The following is a 24,645-nucleotide window of genomic DNA, read 5'->3' as shown; positions in this document are numbered from 1 at the left end:
AATCTGCACCCACAGTGTTTGTTCCGTTATGGGCTGTGCTGATATGGTCGTTGCACAGGTATCAGTGTTAACAGCCATGAAACATCACAAAGCACTTTTGGGAGGAGGTATAATATCAGTGGTCCTATAAATCCCACCTTGTTCATGTTTTTTCCATTGCAAAGTCATCTTTGAAGAGAATTTTTGTTGCATTTTTAACAGTTTCCCACGTGCTGCTCAAGAACAATATTACTGTTCAACAGCCTGGTGATTTTTCATCATGAGGAGAGGAGAGGAGAGGAGAGGAGAGGAGAGGAGAGGAGAGGAGAGGAGAGGAGAGGAGAGGAGAGGAGAGGAGAGGAGAGGAGAGGAGAGGAGAGGACACTGCAGTAGCCTCGAAAGATGGTGAGCAGCAACACTGGGGCTGCGCCTTCCCTCCATTTTTCCCAAAGTTATATGGCTTTTTGTCATGGTTAGTGCCCACTGAGGTCTTTCAGTTGAACAAGAACCAACAAAATGCAGGTGGCCTTAGCTTTATGACCCTGAGATTACCCCATCAGAAAATCTTTATTGCTAATGTAAAGCATATAGCTTGAGAGAAACACCAGCAGAGCAACTTCTGTCTCTGACATTTCTCCCTGGAGTTGCCTTCACCATTCTGACCTCCCAACATCCTCACAAAAGCTGTTTCTTTTAACAAACCTCACCACTGAAATGGATGTAATCAAATGGCACTTTCTGGAAAATATGCCCTGCTTTTCTTTATGGTAGGCAGTGTGATTCATTGATCTTAAAATTTCACCCTAAATTTCTACCATTTCATAGCAGATTTCATACTATGTGATCCCAAAATTGAGCTGAATTTCCTACTAGCTTGGGAACAAAATCCACTTGCTCTTGAAATGCTGTGAATAATAGCCTGCTCTCTTTCATGTAGTGTTCTCTGAACCCTGAAAGTACACCCATTTCCTTCAGTTGTTCTTGCTATAAAGGTAATTAGTATAATGGGTTTGTAAAAGTCTGAGGTGATTTCACCAAAAAAGTGTAAAGTGTTTTAAACTGAACTCATCAGCAATGAACTGTGAAATTGTATTGGGCTTAGGCTGAAGAATTGCACTACGATGAAAAATTAAATAGGTCTTTGAGTGCTAATTTTGGGGATACTTACTTTTTTAAAAATGTATTTTGCTCCTCTCAATTAAAGTAGTCTTGAGGCTATGTTCATTTTAGCAGCTCTTCAAAGACATGTAAATAATGCCAATCTTACTACGCAGGAAGACTCGTGTAGTGCAGAACAGTTAGAATACCAAATTTTCATCAGCAAATGCAGAATCCTGATGTTCTGATTACAGCTGCAATTAATAATGTCAGCCTAATGGGCATGCATGCACTGACAAATTTGATTTATGGCTACCAGGTCCAAATGCCCTGTATTTCTTAAGAAGTCGGCTCAGGAAAACTAGTATTTGTCAGCTGTCTTTTCTGGCCAGTCTCTGTGTGCCCATGGTCTTGATAAGTAAAAGAATCTTCTCATTCTCATGGTAAATAAAAGTATTTTAAATATTTCAGGTTGGACCTGTATTGTAACCACTATAAAAAAGTGTGCACCAGTTTCTGAAACCTCTGGAAAACAATTCAGCCCCACCTCATGGGGCTGAACACCGTGATATCCCATTACCTTTGACCACAATCCTGTTGCTTGCATGTCCCACAGCATGAAAAATAGTAATGTTTAGGCAAATTGAATTCCTACTTTAGTTTATTAAGGGACCGAAAAATAATTGTAGAGGGCAAGTGACGGCAGAAGCAGGGGAAAGCAGCAGAGGTGCATCCTGATGCACAGCAGGCAGGGCTTCTCCTTCACAGCTCTGCCACTGACTGCCAGATTGTGTTGCAGGAGAAATGTGATCCAGATTAGCTGCAGGCATTATAATCACACTTAAATCAACTTAAATAGACTTTCTCCTAAAGTCATGTTTTTATACTGGCTCTGCATGGCAAAGGGAGATAGCCTGTGGCTGTCGTGTAGGCATAACACGACAGCGGTGTGGTCAGGCACCATCTGACCTGCAATAAATCTTATCAGCACAAAGTAGCATTGGTGGTTTGGATCCTGGATGACGCACTTGAAATTGGATTTCCTGTTTTGTTAGCCCAAGGCCTAAGGACAAAACCAGCGCCAGTTGGAAATGTTATTCCCGACTAGAGATTAAAAAGAAATAGCTAAGAGTGGAGAGGAGATGACAAAATTTAAGATAATGTTTCTGCTTGATTCTCACAGTAAATCCATTAAGATCTTATAAATAATTATAATTATCAGTGATACTTTGTGCACATGCCAAAAAGTCAGGCCAGACAGCCTGCCAGTCTGGCACAAGCAGCTTACACCCGAGCTGTACATGTGGTCAGGGGCTGCTACAGCTCCTGGAGCATCCCAGAGGAGCTCCAAGCCCTCAAGGAGGCAGAGCTGGGCACGGAGCTGGTGCCTCTCTGGCAATTCCTCCACAGTCATTTAAAGACTAAATAAAATTCCCAGCCAGGAAATATGCAATAGAAAAGACAGACTTCAAGCTGTGATATTTCTGAATGAGCATGTCTCCATTTAGCTCACAAAGTGTTTTCATTTATTTATGTATTTTTGACAAAAAAATAGTAACGTACCTAATGGTGTTATAGTCAAGTCATCCAAAAGCTTAAAACCACAGAAGAGGGAAAAAAAAAAAAGAAGATAATTCAAGTATTCACTGTCTCATGTGTCCAGATTTTTCTGAGATACACATTATTTTTACTCAAATACACTATGTGATATTATAAATCAATTTTATGCTTTTCTTTGAATTACTGAAGACATTTAGTAGTGTCTTCATTACTGTCTTTCTGTTTTAAAATAGCAGAAATGTTCAGTTTTGTAAGAGAAACTTTTCCTGTGTTTGTGCTCAAAAAATTCTTCTTGTAAAGGATTTTGTTCTCAACATAAACTTGAATAAACTCTGTCAATTCTAAAAAGAAAAGGTACGAGAAGGTATAACCACTTCACTACTGAGGCTGAATCACCAGTGCTGAAATAGTGCATGCGGATGGAGCAGGACAAACAGAAAGTGAAACTGGTGCAAAACGAAAGTGAAGGTAAATAGAATCTTACTGCTTTCACCTAGAGGGGGTGGAAAGCAGCTAGACCTGCTGGTAACAGCTTGATTTTTTGCTTTCCAGATCCTTTTTGTATTCTTCCACCCCAACCAAGGGGACCCAGCTGCTTCTGTGAGGTGTCAGGGGGGAATCAGGCATGGGAAAACCAAGAGTTATTCCCAGGTCACAGGCGTGCCAGAGGGAGAGGAGCTGCCAAGGCCATTGCAAGAGCTCAGCCAAAGAGAAGTGGTGAGAGCAGAAGGATGTGTGAAGCTGGGCAGAAGATGCACCAAAGGAGGGCACAGGATAGCAGGGATCTTGAAGTAGTCATGAAGAAAACCCTCATGACATTGTCAACAAGAATAGGAAAGTAAGCAGCAGACAACAGCTGCTTGGAAAGAAAAGGAACAAAGAGCTGCAAGAGTCAGACGATGTTTTTTGTGGTTGTTTTTCAAGAAGGCTGGATAAATTTTGCAATCAAGTCCCAAAGTGCTTTGCTAGCAATCCTTTTTCGCATTAAGCAGTTAAGTCATGGTGTTCAAACACAGTCGGGGGAGCAGACAGCACAGTGATGAACAGGAGGTGACTGTCAAGTCTGTTTTGCAAAAACCCTTGTTAGCTTCCCCACCACAAACCTTACCTTAAAAATAGACAGAAGGCAAAACCTGCTGCCCACAGTGAGGCAAACCTCATGCTCAGCAAGTTCTGATCAAGCTCAGAGAGCCACTTGCAAAGCTATCTGGAACATACTTGTGCCTTCTTATAGAAAAAAAAAAAAGCAGCATGAACAGGCTAAGAGTTTTTGCGGAAAGCTAAGAGTTTCTCCAGTGTTGTCAGTCAACTTCTCACCAGCTTTCTGGAACAAAAGAAGAAAAAAAGACCATATTCAAAAAGTACACTGGCTCTTACTGCAGCAAATTCTCCAATTTTATCAGTGTCAAGTTAATATGTAAAATTGAATATAAAATGGGAGATATCCCATTCATATACTATCACATTTACAGTCAAACCACTGAACTGCATGGGCCTTTTGGCCTTTCCCAGTGGCATAAAAAGTCACAGAAGACAATCTCTACTCACTCTCTGGAAATGGGAGAGAGCCTGTATCTGATAATAAGGCAGCCTCTAGCATGGAATAAAAAGAAAGGGCATGAAATAACAAGATGGTTTTCTGAGCAGGATGTGTGTGTACCTTAATGGAGATATTTCCAGCCTGTGTTATCGCCCACCTCAGCTGTGTGCTGCAACTTGGTGACCCTCTCCCATCGCATACTGAGTAGCCAGAAGCCCATGTAGTTCAAATTCCCCTCTCTGACTAACGACAGCTGCTTAGGAAACGGAATGAAACCCAAGCAAATGTTGTGCTGGCTGTTCTCGATGTGCCTTCCCTGCTTCTAGGAATCAGCAGCTCAGGAACAGTTTGATCCAGGAGCCGCATCTGTCCCGGTCAGGCTGCCGTGGCGAGTGTGTCCCCAGAGGAATGTGTTACCAGGTGCTTAAACTTGGCTGTCACACTTGTTATTAAACCAGGTGAGCTGAGGACCTCCCAGTAATAAGCAGCAACCTTTCCCCAGGAATGGAGCTGCACTATCTATTATTTACTTTCCCTGTGGGGCCAGTAAATAGCTCTCAGTACTATTGTAAAAGAAATTCAGTTCTTATGATGCCTGAAGCTGGATCCATGTGCCTCTCTTGAGGGTGACGGGAGATAGTAAGTCCTTATCTCTGAAGAGGGAGTTCAGCCAGCCAGTCCCACCAAGTTTGCTAGGAGTGAAGAGCACTTTTCTCTAGCAAACTGCAATATTTGTGGAGTATAGGAGATGAAGTGCCCTGAGACAGAGTCCTTAATTGGGTCTCTGCTTGTATCAGGTAACAAGAAACACCAACTCAGAAGCAACTCGTGAGATGTCTGAAAAAGAGCAGATAAAATTTAATGGCTTTCTGCAGCAGCACAGCGGGTGACTCAGTGGCAGCCACTCCAGCCCTGCCTCAGCTGCCTGTTTTCAGTTCCTCATTTCAAGGTGTTGTTTACATTAAATTAAAAATAAAACAAAATAAAGAAACCCACCATTTCAGTTCAAAATTTTTGTGCAAGCATTATGCCTTTGTCCACTTCTGCAAAGGGGTGAATAAGTCGCAAAGAGAAAGCACTTTGCTGATTCACGTCAAGCAGGAATGCCAGCAGCCACTGCTGATCATCCCCACCCAACAAGCAGCTTAGCAGGGAGGGGGCAGAGAGTGACAGGCAAGGCAGCAATACCAATGTTTATTTTTAAAAGCGGTTTTGCACAATAAGATGATGCTGGAATGGAGAAATTAAGAGATGCAGCCTGACTTGTGCAACCTACCTCATGTATATACAGTGGAAAAAAAAAAAAAAAACAAAACTATATGTCTACTACTTCAGTGTGACCAGAGGCAACATAGGAAGGAAAACATACAAACCACAAGCAGAACCAAGCAGCTGCATAAAACAAATTTCAGATCATCGAGGTGCCTGAAAGGCATCCACAGCGTGGTTTCAAGGCTCCATGAAGCTTCGTTTCAGACTGGATGCAACTACAAAGGGCCATCTATGCAGGCCACACCTGAACCCAGTTTGAAGAACTCTACTGCCCCAAGTCATTTAAACAAAAAATCCACCAGAGTGAAGGGCTTTGAAGGCAAAAACCTGAAATCAAGATATGACACAATGAGAGATAAGAACTGAGGACTTGTAAATACCTAAGCATGAGAGGAAAAGTAATTAAAAAGCAAAAATACTGAATATTTTTTGGAGATGACTGCTGTTATTTGGTGTACATGAATGTGAGGCCAGTGAGAAAAATTGTTTTGTTAAGATCATCTAATTCAGAGACAATAGATATATCCTGAGGCCTTTCAATGTCTGAGGACTCAAACAGGTACAAATTTTCAACACAGTACTTAAGAACAGCAACAAGTGCCTTGTGACAGGGAAACTACAGTGCTCAACCTGTGACAGAGGAGTTCAGAACAGCACCTGGGTTGGTGGGATGCCTGTGTTTGTAGGTATTACCTTTCCAGCATCTACTTCCACACCAGATGAACTCAGTCATGTTGTTTCAGATATTCTGGACTCCAAAAAGATAAAAATGTTATTATTTGTAATTATATACATTTAGTTATACCCTGGGACCACATGCTGGGGGAGATGCCATTAGTAAACAGTCAGAGACCAGAGATGCCTTTTTTTGGCTTTAAGCCCTGAAAATTAGTGATGATTTGCACCGAATGAAAATTAGCAAATTAGCGACATGAAACTGGCACAGGTTGAAACTCTGGGTTGGATGATGGCAATTAGTAGGCTCTCATTATCACTTCTTACAAAATAAAGTTACTTCAAAAATGTGTGGATTTTTTTTATTTTATTTTTATTTTTCACAATTTTTGCCTAGCATGTTTTCTTTCAGCCTCATATTTAAATCTTCATTACTACTCTTTGTTGTCAGGGCTTGCATTCAAGCTTCATCGGTCACCTATGCTATAATAAACACAAAATGAACAGTTGCACCTAAAACCCTGCCTCTGCAGAATTCACAGCTTATTCCCTTCTCCTTTTTTTTGCAGCTGTAGTATTTGGAGAACTGTCATGTATCTCCATTTGCCATGCTAGAGAGCAAGATGCAAGGTATGCAAGGTTTCTGCAGAGCTGGGCTTCTGTAAAACTGACTGTGCAGAAAGTGTGTTTTTATTTCTTCCCTCTTTGATTTTTTTTTTTAATTTGTGCTAAACATTGTTATCAAGACAGTGTTGAAAACATGAGATGAATACTACCAGATAGAGTACTTTTTACTGTCATTGTGTAATCCACTAATGATATGTAGAAGGTTAAGGTTCTCCGTGAACTCAGGTGACTGTTAACATGGAAAATTAAAGTCACCTCAATTTGAAGAAATACTTAATATCTTAGAAGGCAATTAAAGTCACATTTTACATGGCAGTACTATTTATTAAATCACTACTAATTCTTTGAGAAAAAAAAAAGTTTAACAAATGAAACAACCCAAATACCTCCAAATTAATTTTCATTGGAAGAACTCACTAGAGAAAAAAAAATGCATTTACAGAATTATTGATTTTTGTAAATATACAGATTTTTTTCATAAACAAAACTATCTGGGAATGTAATCATAGCAATTTCTGAATGCCAAGATCTTGCCACATTAATCATGCACAATTTTTTGAAGTGCAGGACGCTTTCTTTTAAGATTTCTAATGCTGACTGTGTTTGCCCTTTGACCAGTGCTGGTGTGATCTCTTAAAAGGCTCCTAATGTTCTGAACTTTGAATTTCATTACATACCTCCCCTGTAACATATTTCTGCCTGCAAGGAGAATGGTTCAAAACCTTCTAGCAGTTTTTTCTGTGCCCTGACAAGTGAGGTACCACCTTTAAAGATCAGTAATCTGTTTCTTTTTTAAGGTTGTTTGACTGAAAGCTTAGCAAGTGCCCCCAGAGAGGTGACCTCCGCAATGAACACACAGACACAGTGCTTCAATTCTTCATGCACTGAGGGTGTCAGTAAACAAATGATGTACACTTCAGAGCAACAGATACCACATGCCTGTGACCTTCGGGAAGACTGTTCACCTGCATATCACTCAAATTTGGGCCAAATTTTGACTGCAGGTGACTGGGAAGAGCAGCAGCTGCTTTGCCATGTATTGTGCTGTTTGAAAATGCCTGTCTTCAGAGGATAAACACCACCCAACCAAGTGTGACCGTAAAGGTTTAAAATCACACCTGCTGCATTTACAAACGACTTGCTGGACCTAGCAAGAAACCTAATGGGGCTCTGGCATCCTTCTGTGTAAACAACACAAAGCTTCCGTGGACTTAAAATCCCTTCTTCACCCCATCCAAAGAAATGTTAACCACTGCCTGAGTGACCTGATCAGCCCTGCTCACCTTGCAGCTTATTTGCATATAACCCTTAAGTGATCACTTTTGCTTTATCTCATAACAAACAAAATATTGTCACAGGACCGATAGGACTTTGGACCTGGATGGGCAGAGGAGGACAACGCTCGCTGGAGTTGATCTCAGGCCACAGCCCTCCTTCTTTAGAATTGCTGTGTCTGTGAGCAAGCCTACATGTGAGACCAAACCATCCGAAATAAATGATTGAGGCACTGAGCTCATACTTTGGGGTGATCCTGAACTAAGAGATGCGACAGCCCACTGCTACCCCAAAATTTGGGGCTGACTGGCATGTCACATGCCAGTGAAACACATTCAGGTCTTATGACCCATGTCGCTGTTTTCAAATAGGTTTATGAAGGAACTGAAAACTCATGAGGTAATGTTTATGTTTTAAGAGATGCTTCTTGTTTTAAGAGAAAAGCTGCATCAGGGAACCTTCCAAGTTTTGACACGTTTTTAGCAAATATGTCTTTCTGCAACATTTGTCATCGATAATCACAGAATTGTAAGGGTTGGAAGGGACCTCAAGAGATCATCAGGACCGACCCCCCAAAGTATTTAAGGCTGAAAGGAGGCCCTTTGGGCTTCAGTTTTGCAACTACGTCTCCTGTCCTTGTCCACACCAGCATGCTCCAGACTTGGAAGGTGCAAATAGTTCCCATCTAACCAGCAGCACCACAGCTCCGCAGACAGCACCCCCGACACCCAACTGCTGGGAAAACGCGGTGTATGCACCAGAGACGGACCAGTGGCCACCAAACACTGCTGGCTCACACCATAACAAGCCAAAAGCGTGACAGGGTAGTAGCCCAAGCAGTTTGGGCTCAGCCCACCAGAGGAGGCTGCGAGCGGGGGGCAGCGCTGGAGCCCCCTCAGCCACCACCGCCTGCAGCGGGGCCGCCTCAGCCGCCCCCGAAATGGCGGCGCCGCCGCCGCCCGCCTTCCTCCTCCCGGCGACAGGGGCGGGAGCGGGGCTGGCGTCCCCACCGAGGACACTCCTCCGGCGGAGGGACGAGTCCTCCCCTCCCGGCCCGCCTCTCGGTGTCGGGCAGGGCCGGCACAGCGGGCCGAGGGGCCGGGGGGCAGCGGCGGAGGGCAGGGGGCGGCCGGCTGAGGGGAGCCGCCGAGCCGGGAGGCAGCCGGGGCAGGCAGGTGCAGCGGCGGCAGGCTGAGGGGTTCCTGAAGGGAGATTAATTAAAATTACCGCGTGCTGCTCGAGGTGGGTGTTTTGTGGGTGTTTTATGGGGTGAAGCTCGGACTTGTGCCCTTTCGGGGTGGCTGGCACACGCTGGAGCTGAATACAACAGTCGTTTTGCATTCGGTGAATGCTCATGACCTTTTTTATTTTATTTTTTCCTTTTTTTTTTTTTTTTTCTCTGGTGCACAGATTTAAAAGCCGAATCCCGAAATGAGGAAGGTTTTCTTCGTGGAGCCGGTCATTTTCGTCTACATGTTTGCTTCCTACTTGACCAGCCCGGTGGTGCAGCAGTTTATTTACCGGCGGCTGTGGGAGGAGGAGTACAACTCCACTTTCATTAGCAGCAGCAATACCAGTTCCTGCGAGCAAAACAAAAGTAGCCCGGCTTATATCAAGCAGAAGGTAAGAGTGAGGAAAAAATACAGCTGTAAGTATACGAAATGAAACTTTCAGCCAATAGGCGCTGCCTCAACATAACCTCCGTGTCTATAACCTTATTTAACCTTGTATGTGTAGAAAAGCCATAGATTTGCAAACTGCTATCGTTTTACTGTCTCCTTGCTCTTGTGTTGCACTGTACATAGTTGTCATGCTTTAAAGACTATGAATTATGTCCAGGAAGACACAGATAAATTCATCTCTTAATGGTTGAAAAACATCTTAGAGGATCAGGCCCAAGCTGGCACTGGCCTTGCTTGTCAAAGTACACAACTGAAGGCTCCCCTTCCAGTAACTCCAGTAACAGTTGTACAAGTGTTTATGCACCACTGGTAGTGACTGCAACTTCTAGTCTTCTAGATAAATATCTAGTTTACCAATCATCCCATAATTTTCAGGAATAAGGTCCAGTTTACAATGTATGTATATCAGAAGAATTCAAAGAATGAAACGATAGGGGTCAAATTTTTTTTTTTCTAATTTTAAAATGTGAAAAATGACTCCGCTAATCTTTGCACAAACAAATACAGTTGATGTTTAACCAGTCAGAAAATCACTTGTCTGCCTTGTTGAAATACTAAGATGGCACAATGACAGCATCTTATGGTCAATTACATTTTTAGCACGTTTTCATGGTCTAGCATGCTGGATAACCAGATGTTGATTGGGATCTCTGCTGTGGTAATTCAGTGCAGTTTTAATGCTAAATGTAAGGGCTGTGGGCTGTCAACAGAAGAGGTGATCATACTGCACTTTTCCTTTCCTTTCTTTCCTGTTGTTCTCCCTTCTTCACTAGATACCTTCTAGAGATCTTCTTCACTAGATACACGTTGTATCTAGTAATTATTACAGTTAGAGGTTACAGCTTGGGTTGGATCAGAGTGCTGGCTCAACAGAAGGCTCATCATTTTTCGAGTTCATGTTTGTTTTTCTGAAGCAGCGAATTGCGCTGACACACTCTGTAGCCACATGATTGCAGAATCTAGCACGGGGATGACAGAGGGAATGTATTTACAGAAGGATACAGCAGAATTGTCCTTGGCAACAACAGCTGGGACTTAGACTGGATTAAGTGGAACATGAAACTACATAGTAGAGTCAAAAAAGTAGGTGGCTTGGACTGTAAATTACACAGAATATGGAGTTAAATTACACAGAAAATGAAGTTTATGGAAGCTATCAGCCAGTATTCTATGCTGCTGAAAGGGTTTGCTGCAGTGTCACAGGTGGCACTAGAAAATTTTAGTCACATCTGAGATTTTAATCTGATGTGATGTGTATGCACAGGACTGAACACCTGAGCTTATCAACCTCATTTGTCATATATAAAAGAAAATTTCAAATGGTACGTGGCTTCCATTGAAGGTAGTTAAAGAAATAGTTCAGAATTTGTAGCACGGAGTTGGTTCTTCCTCAGGTGACACAAGTAGAAAGAATTTAAAAATAAAAAGGTGAATAGAATTCCAGTCCAGCATGCGTTCTGGGCTGCCTGATCAGCCAAGGGAGGTTATATATGCCACTCATTAGAACTGATTTGGAGATAATAACCAATGATTGGCTCCATAATGCTTGTATGTTCCTCCCCCAAAGTGTTTTTCTTTAGTGTCGTCTCCTCATTTGGTGCTGTATGTGGGCATTTTGTCATATGGTGTTGTGTCAGTGCAAAGGGCAACTATAAGAATTATACGTGGTGCTTGCAATTGCAGTCACAGATCCCATCAAGAAACCTACATTTCACAGACATTTCTGCACTTTGCATTTGCTAGTACACCCTAGATTCAGCCTGATCTTCCAATTGTGATCACAGATGTTTCAGGATATAAAACTTGATTTCTGTTTTGGCAAAACACTGAAGCAGAATGCTTAGTTTCACCTGAATTTTAGATGGCGTCTCTGATTATTATGACAGTGAATTTACAAATTACAGTATTTGGGGCATAAAGGAAACAAAGTGTGTTTTCTGTAAACAAAGGAAACGATACTTGAAAATAAAAGTCCTTCAGGATGGTAGTTGAGTAATGGCCAATAGAACTTCTTTGTTTCCCTTTCCTGACAAATTTCCATTCCCTTCATTTATGTGATTGTCCACAGGCCATGAATTATTGAACAGTCACGCTCTTGTCTGGATGACTAGCCTGTATTTTTGTACCATACTTGTTAGCACAGTATGCAAATATAAAACTCTCAAAACAGCCATTAATTTCAGCAGAACCTGGTGTCTGTGCTGAGCAATAATCCCGTGTATGGTGAAAAGGGTAGCTCCAGTAATGCAGTCCCATGCACTTTGCTGATGATATAAGTAGGTGTTTTGGATTTTCCAAGACCCTCCTAACTGAATTATATATAAACACACTATAAATTTTACTGTTGGGAATGTTTGGTGTTAACTTTTAGAGGGACAACTCTTTTATCAGTTGGTTTAGTTTAAGTCCTTCAGTTTTGAGAATGGAGAAGTTTGTACTAATCTCATCTGTTTCAAAACAGAACGTAAAAAGAAATTGAAGTCAAAATCACTTGAAGCCTGCAAAGAGAGCAGACTCTAGTTCAGAATGCATAGTCTTGGCAGTTTTTAGATTGATTATTTTTTTGGATCCGAAGGAACCATAGTAATTTTTATAATAAATGAAAAGTAATTAAAATACAAGCTGGAACATTCTAATCACTGGCTTGAATAATCATTTTTTTCTAGCTCAGGAAGAGCTGTACTATTAATTAAACATTGTTTATCACTTAGAACACACGTTTTCTGTTGTCACTCACTAATGTTTTTTAATTTAATGAGCCTATCTATTTATCTTATCCTGTACATTGTAGCTTCAGGCAAAACACTTCTCCCGTAATTTAATTCTTATATAAGTGAATCATTTCTTCATTTTCTTGCTTTTAATTTGGAAATCTGTATTTTTGAGAATTACTTCTATACAGTGTGAATGTTTTTTTTCAGAGTAGAGTGAATTTACAGATTAGGATGACTAGACCTTTTATTTATTTTTTTAGTTACATTGACTTTAATAGTTACAGGATTGTAAAGGAGCTGAGGGTTTGAGCAGTCATTTTCTGTATTAATTTCTGTTGGCTTTGTAAAAACTTGAAGAGGTGCAGTCAAGTTCCTTACACTCTTAACAGGAATTTTTCTTTACTCCTGTCTCTTAGTCATCTTGTCAGTAGGCAGCGAGTCATTTATGTCAGCAGGGTTACGGTCACTTGGGGCATCTGGATTTGTAGCCACCTTCTTTATGTTGCACTCCTACTTCCTAAACTATAAGACCCAAGTCTTTGTTGTTTTCTTCCTCCCATTTCATACTTATTTATGTTTTAGTGATATTTGTCTTGTACGGTTAACATCGTTTAGAATAGATTTAGTTCGATTTAGCTAGATTTAGTTTTATTTCCAGTATACTAGCATTTCTATGACGGTCTTGTCTTAGAACCTGATACTAGTAAAGAAGCAATGCCTGCAACAATGCAAGAGTTCTCTTTGCCTGATAAACTGTACAAAAAGCACAGCCTGTTAAAGAATGTGTTTTGTTGTTTGTTTGTGGTTTTTTGTTTGGTGTTTTTTTTTTTTTTTCAGGCTTTATATATGCCTTTACTCATTCCCCTGGAGTTGCCTGTGCTTTGTTTGCTACGCCCCATTTGCTGAGTTGCTTCCCTTCGCATTGACACTATCTTTTCAGAGCAAATAATGTCCCTTCCCGTGCTAGTCCTGCTGCCTTTCTCCTCTGAGTTTAGTAGTTTAAATTGCTTCCTTTCCTACAGCTTTCTTCTCTGGGCTGTCGGGCTTCCCACTGCACTGCTATATTCTGTAGACAGAGGCCCCCAGCACAAGAAGGACAGGGACCTGTTAGAGTGAGTCCAGAGGAGGGCCACAAAGATGATCAGGGGGCTGGAGCACTTCTTCTATGAAGAAAGGCTGAGAGAGCTGGGGCTGTTCAACGTAAAGAAGGCTCCTGGGAGACCTCATTGCAACCTTTCAACACTTACAGGGGTCTTACAAAAAAAAAAGATGGAAAAGGACTCTTTACCTGGGTAGATGATGTTAGGACAAGGGGGAATGGTCTCAAACTAAAAGAGGATAGGTTTAGACTAGACCTTAGAAGGAAATTCTTCATTCAGAGGGTGGTGAGGCCCTGGCACAGGCTGCCCAGAGAAGCTGTGGCTGCCCCATCCCTGGAGGTGCTCAAGGCCAGGCTGGATGGGGCTTTGGGCAACCTGGTGTGGTGGGAGGTGTCCCTGCCCATGGCAGGGGGGTGGAACTGGGTGGGCTTTAAGGTCCCTTCCAACCCAAACCATCCTGTGATCCTATGTTCCAATGGCTTCCTTACCCACTGCATGTAGGCCACATTTTATTCCTTGTTCTCAAGCACAGCCAGCAGGAATGCAGAATAAAGTTCCCTGCTTCCCCCCCAACATCTGGTACTTGTCCCAAAATCTGTCAGCAGGGAGGGAGTTGAAGATCAGAATATCATTTTCCATCTCAGTTTGTTCAGTCTAAATGTTTTTGACTGTTCCAGGGTGGCTACAGTGCTGGCCAGAAGACATCATGGATTCTAAGGTAGTCAGATACCATCAGAGAAGAAAGTAAATTACTCTAAAGTGTTAAGGGACTTGCAGGCTTTCCCTGAGTGCCTCAGCATGAGCTTAATTTTCCTCTTGCAATAAAACCTTATATCTTGTAAACAAAGGAAGATGTTGAGCTAGAAACTGATGGTCTTTGCCTGTAAATATAAATAAGAATTCATAAGGCCTTTGGCAGCCTTAAAAATTGCCCTAAGTACTTTCCTGAAAGTTCTGGTGCTTTTTTTTTCATCATTTGGATGCTTCTTGGTGGAGATTGTGTTGGCTACAGAGGAAACACCAGAAACTTGTAAAACAGATGGCTTAAAGACAGGCTTAGAAGGCAGGAAAGACTTTCATGCCTATACTTTCTCCTGATTCTTGGAGAGTGCAGCCCCCTGCCCAGCTCCATGTGACGCCTCAGAGAAATGTCAGAGAGTGACTTTGCTCCCTGCATCTGAAGGTTTTATTTTGTGGGATGATTCGGTAGGAAGGGTTTGTGTGAATGAAGTTACAGCCTTCTCTGCTGCTGCTCTTTATTCTGGTCTGCTTGTTCTCTTTGAAGGGGCTGTTGGGACTGCTGTTTGTCTAGCCTGCATGAATATATTAAAAGCATGATCTGAATCCTTGCATGCTTGTAATTGTTTAAGTGTAGCATTATATATATCTATGTTTACAATGTATTACACTGTTAACTGTTATTTTTTTGTTTTCTCTTTGCAGGGAGTTCAAGAAAAGACTTCTCTATTTAATATGCAGCTGGACTTAACTGCGGCAGTTCCCAGCCTTGTAGTTGCCTTTATCATTGTAGCTAACGGAGATCGCCAGGGACGAAAAAGATCTTTAGTTTTACCATCAGTGGGAGCTTTGATTGCAGATATTTTCCAGACTTTAATATCATATTTTTCCTTGCCACTCTCTATCCTATTTGCGGCTACGTTTATTTCTGGACTGTTTGGGAGTATGGCAACTTTTCTTGGAGGAGGCTTTGCTTATATAGCGGATCTGTGTCACGATGAGAAGCAGAAAACAACGCGAATAGCTGTGGTTGACTTGATTTTTGGAGTTGTATCCGGGTTGGCAGGACTGTCTTCTGGCTACATTTTAAGAGAAATAGGTTTTACGTGGACATTTGGGACAGCATCTCTGCTTCATGTTGTCAATATTATCTATATTATATTTTTTCTGGAAGACACAATAAGCATATCTGAATCCCAGCAACAAGCACAAGTATCTTTTAAAGAACTTCTAAAAGAAACGTTTTCTGGAGTGTACATGCTTTTTAAAACTGCCCCGTCTAAAAAGAGAATTTTAATAATTGTGTTACTTTTTACATTTATGACTTACTTGTTTACCGTGTTTGGTGGGAGTTCGCTTTTTACACTGTACGAACTGAATGAGCCACTCTGCTGGAATGAAGTATACATCGGATACGGAGCAGCTGCATTCACTTCTGTCTCTCTGACCAGTTTTTTAGGAGTTTACTTTTTTTCAAAATGTCTCAAAGACATTTATATTGTATTTATTGGGATATTTTCTTACGTTGGAGGAATAGTCATGGCTGCCTTTGCCAAAACAACACTGCTCATGTTTCTAGGTGAGTTCAGAATCATTCAGTCCATGCTCAAAAACATAAAAGAAAATAGTACTATGTTATCTTTAGCAACTGTTGGTAGATATTGGATGTACCACCTTGAAAGGATCATAATGAGGTAAAATATACAAGGTTGGGTCATGCCGATTTAGGATTTAATTAAAAAATGAATAGTGTGGAGAGTGAATTACTTGCTTATGTTTTGGGTTTAGTGCCATATAGACATATTGGATTTAGGAATTTACAATTCATTTACCACGTGTCTGTAAAATCCTGGATTTGTATTACTTTGATGTCTCACTACTGATTCGTTGCTTTACAGTAAGAGTGCCATCTTTACTCTGCCTTATGCCTGTTCCTGTTCTCCGATCCATGCTGTCAAAAGTGGTTCTCCCCAGCGAACAGGGTGAGTGGGATTTGTTTTAAAAATATATATATATATATATAATAAAATGGTATTTCAGAACAGAGATGCATCAAGGTTACTTTTAAACAAAAAGATATAGAATTGGTATTTCAAGACTGTTTTTTTTTTTCCTTTAAGTTCGTATAATATGGCCCTATGTCATGATATTAATTGCTTTTGATTTTGAAGTTAATATTAAAAAGTTGTGTTTAAAAGTACTGCAAGTTTCAACCTTAAAAGGAGTTAACTGATCTGGAAATAAAGATTATAGAGAACACAAAGCAGAAAAATGTTCGAGATTAATACAGATATTCATTGTAAATGTGACATGTAGAACAGGTTCTACATTCACAAGATTTTTGGTAGAGAAAGATAATGCTTTTGTTATTTTATCAATGTCACACTTTATAATTTAGAAAGGTAGGCATTAGGTGGCTAAAATCAAAGGCCTTTTGGTACTTGTACTTGTCCCAAGGGATATAACATATTACTTCCAGAGGTACTTTCTGTAGTGGAACACAAACACACAAAAAAAAAAAAAGCACGTGAGGCCTCAAAATGTGGCTCTCATGTCTCATATTTTGCTGTGACCAGATTTTGAGGCACACAGACTGTCTAGAAGCATTCTTGTGAATTGTTTGGTTTTATTTTTGAAAAAGCATTTCTTTAGATGCTGAAACAAAGATCTCATTGTACTGAACAATGCTAACATACACTTGGTTTTGCAGTTTCTTGGCATTCTTCAGAGCTTGGAATTCTTGAGTAGTTTGATGCAGGTGTCAGGTTGCCTCTTGCCACCCTTTTCTGCTTACCTGTTGTGATTTTTGTTACAGTCCCATGAACATGAACGCAGCTTGGGAAAATGTGTTTAAAAGTACACTGATGAGTTAGACTGACATCCCAGTGGGTATTTCAGCACAAAAAAAAAGATTGCTTCTTTCAAAAATGAGAGGGATATGGTTACGTGCTGAACCAGCAGTCTTTGTTACTTTTCATTCCAAAGAGCCTCTTCCACATATAAGGACAAAAATTAGGAAAGGAGGAAAGAAGGAAGGGGAGAGTGAAAACAGAGAGGCGTACTGGAGCAGGTAAAGCATGGGGCTGTGCAGAAGATGTTGAGTGAGGATGGACAGCTTGCGTTTCGTGTGATAAGTAGATTCTGTAGAGTAGGTATGGTGATAGGATAGCAGCAAAGAATAGTTTTCACTAGCAAAACTTTTTTATTTTCATTTAAAGAGTCTTTTGTAGGAGTCCCCATGGAAGACACTTCCATAGCAAAGACATGTTATACATAATATATCATATTATATAGGTGCTTGTTACTTGCAAACTTGCTAAAACATTGCAGCTAGAGAGATCTTTTGAAACAAGTTTTAAAACTGTAGTACTTTGAAAGGTTTTCTGTTTTAATTTGGTCTGTTTGTAACCCATTCATTTGTTTTTGGCAGGTGCTGTGTTTGCTTGTATTGCCTGTTTAGAAGTTGTGACCGGCACTATTTCCCTTTCAGTTTTTAATGTTCTCTATGCAGCTACCGTTGCATGGTTTTCAGGCTTTAGCTTCCTCTTCTCAGCAGGCTTTTGTCTAATTCCACTGGGTGCACTGTGGTGAGTACATGGCAGGAGGGTCCTTCTGGCTGCTTTTACTAGTGATTTCTGTTTTGACGTGAGTTGAAGCTGAATGGCTTAATCCGTTCTCAAACTTCACTATTTTCTAATGTACTGAATGTAATTTGTGTAGCCTTCCCTTTGGTTTCCACACAATTATATATAGCTTATATACATCAGGCCTATGAAAGGTGCTCTGAGACTTGTGTGCAGGGAGCTGCTTGGAGTGGGGCAGAGCTGAGACTAGGGTAAGATGTCTTCCACTTGGGGGACAGGACAGGACAGGAGGGAGGGGGCCCCAGCTGTGGAGAGCTGTTTTGTCTCATGAAGCTTGTGATCGCTTCTCCAAGAGCTGCTGCCAGTTGCTGTAGTTCCTGCTGCTTCTCTCTTCAACACCTACCCTCCAACACCTTGCTGGAGATTTCCCACAGTCAGTCCAGTTCGAGCCCTGATCCAGCTAGCTCCTCACAAATTCATGCTGTGAATTTGTCTCCTAATTCCCCCAAACTGAAATCTGTCCTGAATTCACTACGAGATGGATATGCTGTACCCTTGACTGCATGTGTGTGCCTTCCTTTGGTTTGAGACTTACACATGCCTTCCACATAGAACTGAAGTAACAGATCGCTGTAAGGCCACGAGCGTAGGTTTGCAGCCCTTGTAGGTGCTAGTGGGGTTTATAAATATGACCAAACACCCAGTAAATTCAATGGAAAGCTATCTTTCCATGTCATTGGTCATGGATACATTGTGACTCAGAGCCATTGAAACCTGTAAAAGGTCTGCACTAACTTTAAGCCCCATGTGAATAAACCTCTAGACGTGTTTAAAAATACTATTCTATAGTACTTGCATATAATCATATTTAATGACCATCTAGTCAGTGAAAGATCATTTTTCATGAGTATTCACAAAAGCTGAGTTCACTTTACGTTATTTGAGTATAAATTATGTCTTTTTAGGATGCTGGAACATAGATCTAAATGGCAAAAGGATCACTTCATTAAATAGATTTATATTCAGAAAAAGAAAAAAGGTTTTTATCTTAAGAGGATAGTACTTCTGCAGGAGAATTGTATCTGCAGCAGAAGCGTTTACCTTGCAGAAACACCTTACATAGCCTTTGCCTCAGTCACCTTTTATCTCTACATCAGCTGCATTTTCAGTTTTACACAGGCAGTGATTGTGCTGTAAATCTGGCACAATTCACATACTTTCAAACCTGTTCCTGCACGACCACAGTATTTTACTCAGTTTATTCAGAGAAGTTGCACAAATGGCATCTCAGAAGAAGACTAAGATAGTGGTGGATCTCAGACCTTATGGAACTGAAGGAAAGGGGCCTTGGGCTGCACGTGGAGAATACTTTTTAGTAAGGTAATAAAAGTAGAGAAGTTCAGTTTTATGGCTGTAAGTGTTTTTGTTTTATGAAATATTAGTTTAGTTCAGTGCTGCATGGTATAAAAAAGTTTCTGTTACATCAGTATTCTCTCCTGAGAATGTCCTGAGCAAAAGTTAACAACTACTTACTATGAAATCACATCATCCTGCAATGAAAACTAGTCCATCATCATCATAAATTTAGGAAAGCTATTTATCTTTTTCTTCCATCATTATTGTCTCAAATATCCCACCCTTTCAATAACCTCTCTCTAAAACCTTTCTTCTGAGTGTGTCAGGTAATCTTACTGTTTGAGAGCAGGAAGGGTATTAGTTCCAGTCTGTAATAAATAAGGCCTGGTAGTTTAGTGCTTTTCACAGACAGCAGAAATGATTTCACCTACTTTGAGTAATAAGGGGAAGAAATGTCATTGTTTTTGTTTACTAAGATATGTCAGCTGCTTTGTGCTGCAGAAGATGGCTGTAACAGAACTATCGGGTGTGTTTGTTGCTGAATCAGCACGCTATACTGAAGTATCTCAGCTAAAGATATCTGTCTTATCTGTGTCTTGCAGCTGGCTTCTGTGCACAAGCTGGAATGGGGAGGACTTGGCTCTGCTTGTACCTGACGAAGTATCCAGCATAGACAGTGTTGATAGTTGAACAAAGGATTCAGCTACCTGACTTTTATCTGACATGCAGTGGCAGAGACCACGTCTTATCGAGACCACAGAGATAACACACAAGTTGCAGATGAGATCTACAACTAGCACTGAATTGGTAGCACTCTATATCCAGTCTCTTTTTAGCACTTAGATAAAACAATCTCCTGTACCTAACTATGCAAGTAGGCTGGCAATGGAGATTTTCATGCTGCTTTCAGCATGGAGAAAAAGTAAGGTAGGATGACACTCTTCCGCCACTTACCCATTCTCAAGTTTGAAAACGTCAGCTGGGGATTGTGATACATCTTCTATCGTTCTAAGTGGGGTGACAGAGATAAGTTTATCAGCCCGTTACCCAGAGGGTGTTGGCAATTCTCCTGAAGCCGCTGGAGCTCATGCCAGCTGTGCGTGCAGCCCACTGTGTACATCTGAAAAGGTCTGTCTTAACTGGGGAAGTCCACAAAACTGTCTAAAATTACTAAACCTAAAGGTACTTTTTGTTTTCTTTCTGAAAAACTGGAAGCAATACTTGTACCTGCTGTAAGGAGACTGCTCTGCAGTTAGCAAAGAATGTTTGTGCAAGTTTAATGTATGATGTGTGGACCTCGCCTGTGACTTAGTTCTTAAAATAGATTTTCATGCAGAACTGCCATACTTAGAAAATTTCCAGCTTGCAGAGTGTGAAGTTAGGCCTATGCCTACATTTTACAGAGGCCATATTGCACATTTATTTTTACATTATAAATTTCTCATTGTTTTTTATATATTAGGGACTACATACAGACAAGTCTATTTTTTGTCCCATAGATGTCTTCCAGCTAAGCTGGCTTTAATGAATTTTTTTTTTTTTTTTTTTTTTTTTTAGTGAAAGGCTGTAATAGAATTATTTTCAGAAGATCTTTTATTATTTTTTTATTAATTAAAAAAAAATCTGAACCACATATCTAAGCATTTGCAATGAATGCAATAATTTATTAGCATTTGAATAGCATTTCTTATCTCCCAATCGCTTTACAAATGCTATTGTGAACCTCCCTCCACAATAGATACTATCCTCCCTATTTCAGAGACAGAGAAATCAACAGAGAGGGCCACAGTGCAAATCGGTGAGAGTGCTAACCCTAGAAATCAATCTCTGTGTTGATTCTTCAGCTTTTTGTTTGAGTTCTATATGTAGAAACTAGCTGGAGCATTAGCTTCTGGAATACACAGCACAGCAGAAGTGTGAATGTAAACACCATGTTGAAGACCACAGCCATGTATTGTTTTCAGACTGAGTTTTACAGCCAATATTGTCCTCATCCCTGAAAGTACAGGTAGGTAGTATGTGACTTTCTACTCCTACAAACGACTAGGTAGAAAAATCAAAAGAACAGTAAGTGGTTGACACTTACAGGTGGAAAATTCTAGGAAAACAACTGTGATATGGGAACTGACTTCGCTTGCACAGTGTGTGATAAAAATGAGGACAGCCATGAGGACATAGCATATGCTGTGTTATCAAAGATCTACTTACAGCCATTAATACTTGTCCCATCAAAGAATACTTCTCAGAGGTACTCTACCAACAAATATTAGCACCTCATCATGATGATGCTATTGCAGATCCTTTCTGTTTGAACAATATTGTTTCCATACTGCACATCCTGGTCACTGAGACGTTTGCAAGAGGGGTCAAATAAGGTAAATGAGAGTTTATATTATCCATGAAATTGTAGAATGGCTTAGGTTGGAAGGAGTCTTAAAGGCCACTCAGTCCTAACCCCCTGCCATGGGCAGGGACACCTCCCACCACACCAGGTTGCCCAAAGCCCCATCCAGCCTGGCCTTGAGCACCTCCAGGGATGGGGCATCCACAGCTTCTCTGGGCAGCCTGTGCCAGGGCCTCACCACCTGAATCCAGGAGAATGCTATTAAACATAGCCTGCCCTTACGGACCAAGGCTGACGTTGCCAATTTAAGTTCATTAGCTTTTTCTAGCTAGTTTATATACTAGCCAGTAAATAAAACTGCTGAACTCTCTTCTCCTGAGGTGTCCGAGTTGCTGACAAGTTGCTGAAATGAGCTGAGTTTTAGAATAATCACTGGGTCCAAAACATAGCAAGTAATTGGAAAGAGTTTAAGAATACACTGATGTAAGGGATTTCAGCACAAAGACTTCATTGTCATCCTTTCCTCTTCATCATGCAGTTTTGTAAGACTTCATGAAATTAACTATTTTGCACAAAATGCCTGGAAAAAGTAAAAACAAGTGAAAGGGTATACGCCCTCACTTCTTCAATGCAGACCTCTGCCAGCTCTCTACAGGTAGCAACAAAGCAAGCCAGTTCCACAGCAGCATTCAGTTTGAGGATGAGAAGGTGCACGTGCACTTTGGGAATGGCTTTGATAAGGTTTGATTTTGCTGTATGAAGTATTGGCTGTTTGCAGAGTATTTCTGGTGGACACAGAATGTGAGTTCAGATCAAAGCACATCAATACAAATTGTGTTATTAAAGTGCATGGTACAAGCTGAGGAAATTAGGTACTAATGTGCTTCATATTATTAAATCAAAATCCTCCAAGTTTGTTGTAGTTGTTTTATTTCTATACAAATGCAATTATTTTGACAAATTAATAGCAAAATTCAGTCTTTTGAACTGTGTTGTATGTAGTTCTTGATATGGCTTTTGACAAATGCCCAACAGGAGGACAGGTGGAGTAATGTTATGTAAACAGAAGCAGCAGCACTATGGCATCGTCTATTTTTGCAGTGATAACAAACAAACAGTGGTGCAGGAAGACGTGTTTCTGCTTTCCTTCAGTGCTGGGGGAGAGGCAAGGCTGCTGCCTGGAACATCAGCACCGATAGGAGGTGGGGAACTGCAGAGCAGGGGCAATGTTGCTGCCTGCCAGAAGTCAGGTCCAGGACATGGGTAGGAAGCTTGTGACAGCTTTAAGCATACTGAAAAGCACTTGGCCTCAGCCCTGTTTGACTCCCATTACTTTAACAGCATACCACATAAATTCTTAATGTGCCTCTTAAATAGACCATTTGCTTTCCAGCCTGGCTAACCCTTAAAGGCAGCTTCCTTCAGGCAGGATGAACAATGAAGTTTCCTTGCTCTGAATATGGCTCGATCTCACTGAAGATGAAGTACACTAAACCTTGAACAAAACCACCTAGAAATTAAGGCAGGCTTCCTAATATGTCCACTCTGCTTTCACTAATGAGAATCTCTACTAAATTACTTATCTTGATGTAGTTTTGCTCAGGTGCAACGGCATCCAGCTTTCAACCTGCACCAGGAAAGGCTGACCAGCTACATATGCAGAGGCAGGGAGTTTAGAAAGTAGCAGTCCTTGAACAACTAGGCCAACTGTTTTCTGCACACCCATTCCTGGAACACTGCCAGTAGGAAGGCAGACCTGAAAATCCTCCTACGGTATCTTAAATCATCCCAGACCTGCCTAGGTAATCTCTTAGCCTTTCTGGCCTGACCCAGTTTGCTTTACAACAGCTTACTCTTGCTTTATACATAATTGCCAAGAAACTTAAGCCACTTATAAATTAGCAGCCAATCCCACTAGCCAATGAAGTATACCAGCTCATTGAAAGAACAGCAACATAAGATAGTGAGTAGGTTTGTCCTTTCATGTTAAATTTATACGTCCCATTGTTTAACTTCACTGAGGCAAAAAATACAAGTCTTAATTTCTATTTCATAGCAAAAACCTCTAATCTCTCCAACTCTCAATAGGCAATTTTAAGTTTCACTCAAATGAATATATATAAAGCAAATAAAACAACCAGTAAAGTACCTTGTGTTGTCTCACTTTTTAACTTGAAATGTTTTGCAATAAATACACAAAAAAGCACTGCAAAATTTACAGGGGGATAAAACTAGAAGCTTTTGTTTGAGATTTTGGGATTGTGAAAGGAGGTTTAGAGCAACATCTCTGCAAAATTGATCTACAACAGGACACTAAGTACACTTACCACTCTTCCTAAGAATAATCAAAATCTGCTGGATAAACACATTGTTTCAGGCTCCCTGTAGATATGAGACTAGTCCTTTTGAACCACAGACTTTTTTTCCCATTACAAAAAAAAAATGGAAGGGGCTCACCAGTGCATAGAATCAGATAACATCTGAAACAAGATAGGAAAATCTGGAAAAGATGAAGTAATATTTAAAATCCTAATCTGTAAAATCTTATAAGTTGCCTTACAGATTTATGATGCATGTGTGTGCATATATGACATCAGAATTAATTGTTACAACCTTAACAACAACACCCACACAAGCACACCCACACCTGCCAATGGCCCACTCCTTGTTAAAAAGTTAAAGTATAGGTCTTTTCTTCCCCCTTTATTAAGGCCTGATTTTGGTAAAGCCTCAACATTTTCTGATCTAGTACCCCTGTATCTTCACATTCTTGCTGTAGCAGCTTTGTTAAGTACTGTCACAATGAAGCAGCATTCTTTATTTCTGAACACTGACATACCAGATATAGCTGTTCTTTTTGATTATGTCCCCAAATGGATTTTAAAACACTTTTTTAAACTCCAAGTGGAATTTACTTCTGGTTTCAGAAACCAGAATATCCTCTCAGAAACAGGTTAGAAACAATCCAGACCTTTAACTCCCTTCATACAGCAATACTTCCAATTCTGCACAACACTTCAATGACTCACTCATCAACTGTCACCTTAACAGGAGGGAGAAGATGTATGTAGCAGGATTCCACTGGCAGAGCAGAAGTTAAA

General features: G+C 40.7%; 1 protein-coding gene across 1 annotated transcript; it reads left to right on the top strand.

Moving 5' to 3' along the window:
• Nucleotides 1-9,102: 9,102 nt before the first annotated feature.
• Nucleotides 9,103-23,692, top strand: SLC46A3 (solute carrier family 46 member 3). Its single transcript, XM_082784882.1, has 6 exons — nucleotides 9,103-9,268; nucleotides 9,437-9,649; nucleotides 14,966-15,839; nucleotides 16,159-16,242; nucleotides 17,691-17,847; nucleotides 19,803-23,692. The coding sequence occupies exons 2-6, from the start codon at nucleotides 9,458-9,460 to the stop codon at nucleotides 19,888-19,890; spliced, it is 1,395 nt and encodes a 464-aa protein (XP_082641008.1). The 5' UTR covers nucleotides 9,103-9,268; nucleotides 9,437-9,457; the 3' UTR covers nucleotides 19,891-23,692.
• Nucleotides 23,693-24,645: the final 953 nt, after the last annotated feature.

Source organism: Aythya marila, assembly GCF_965140915.1.
Source record: "Aythya marila genome assembly, chromosome: 1".
NCBI classification, from domain to species: domain Eukaryota; kingdom Metazoa; phylum Chordata; class Aves; order Anseriformes; family Anatidae; genus Aythya; species Aythya marila.
Note: the sequence above shows the minus strand (reverse complement) of the source record. Positions and strands in the feature narration are given on the sequence as shown.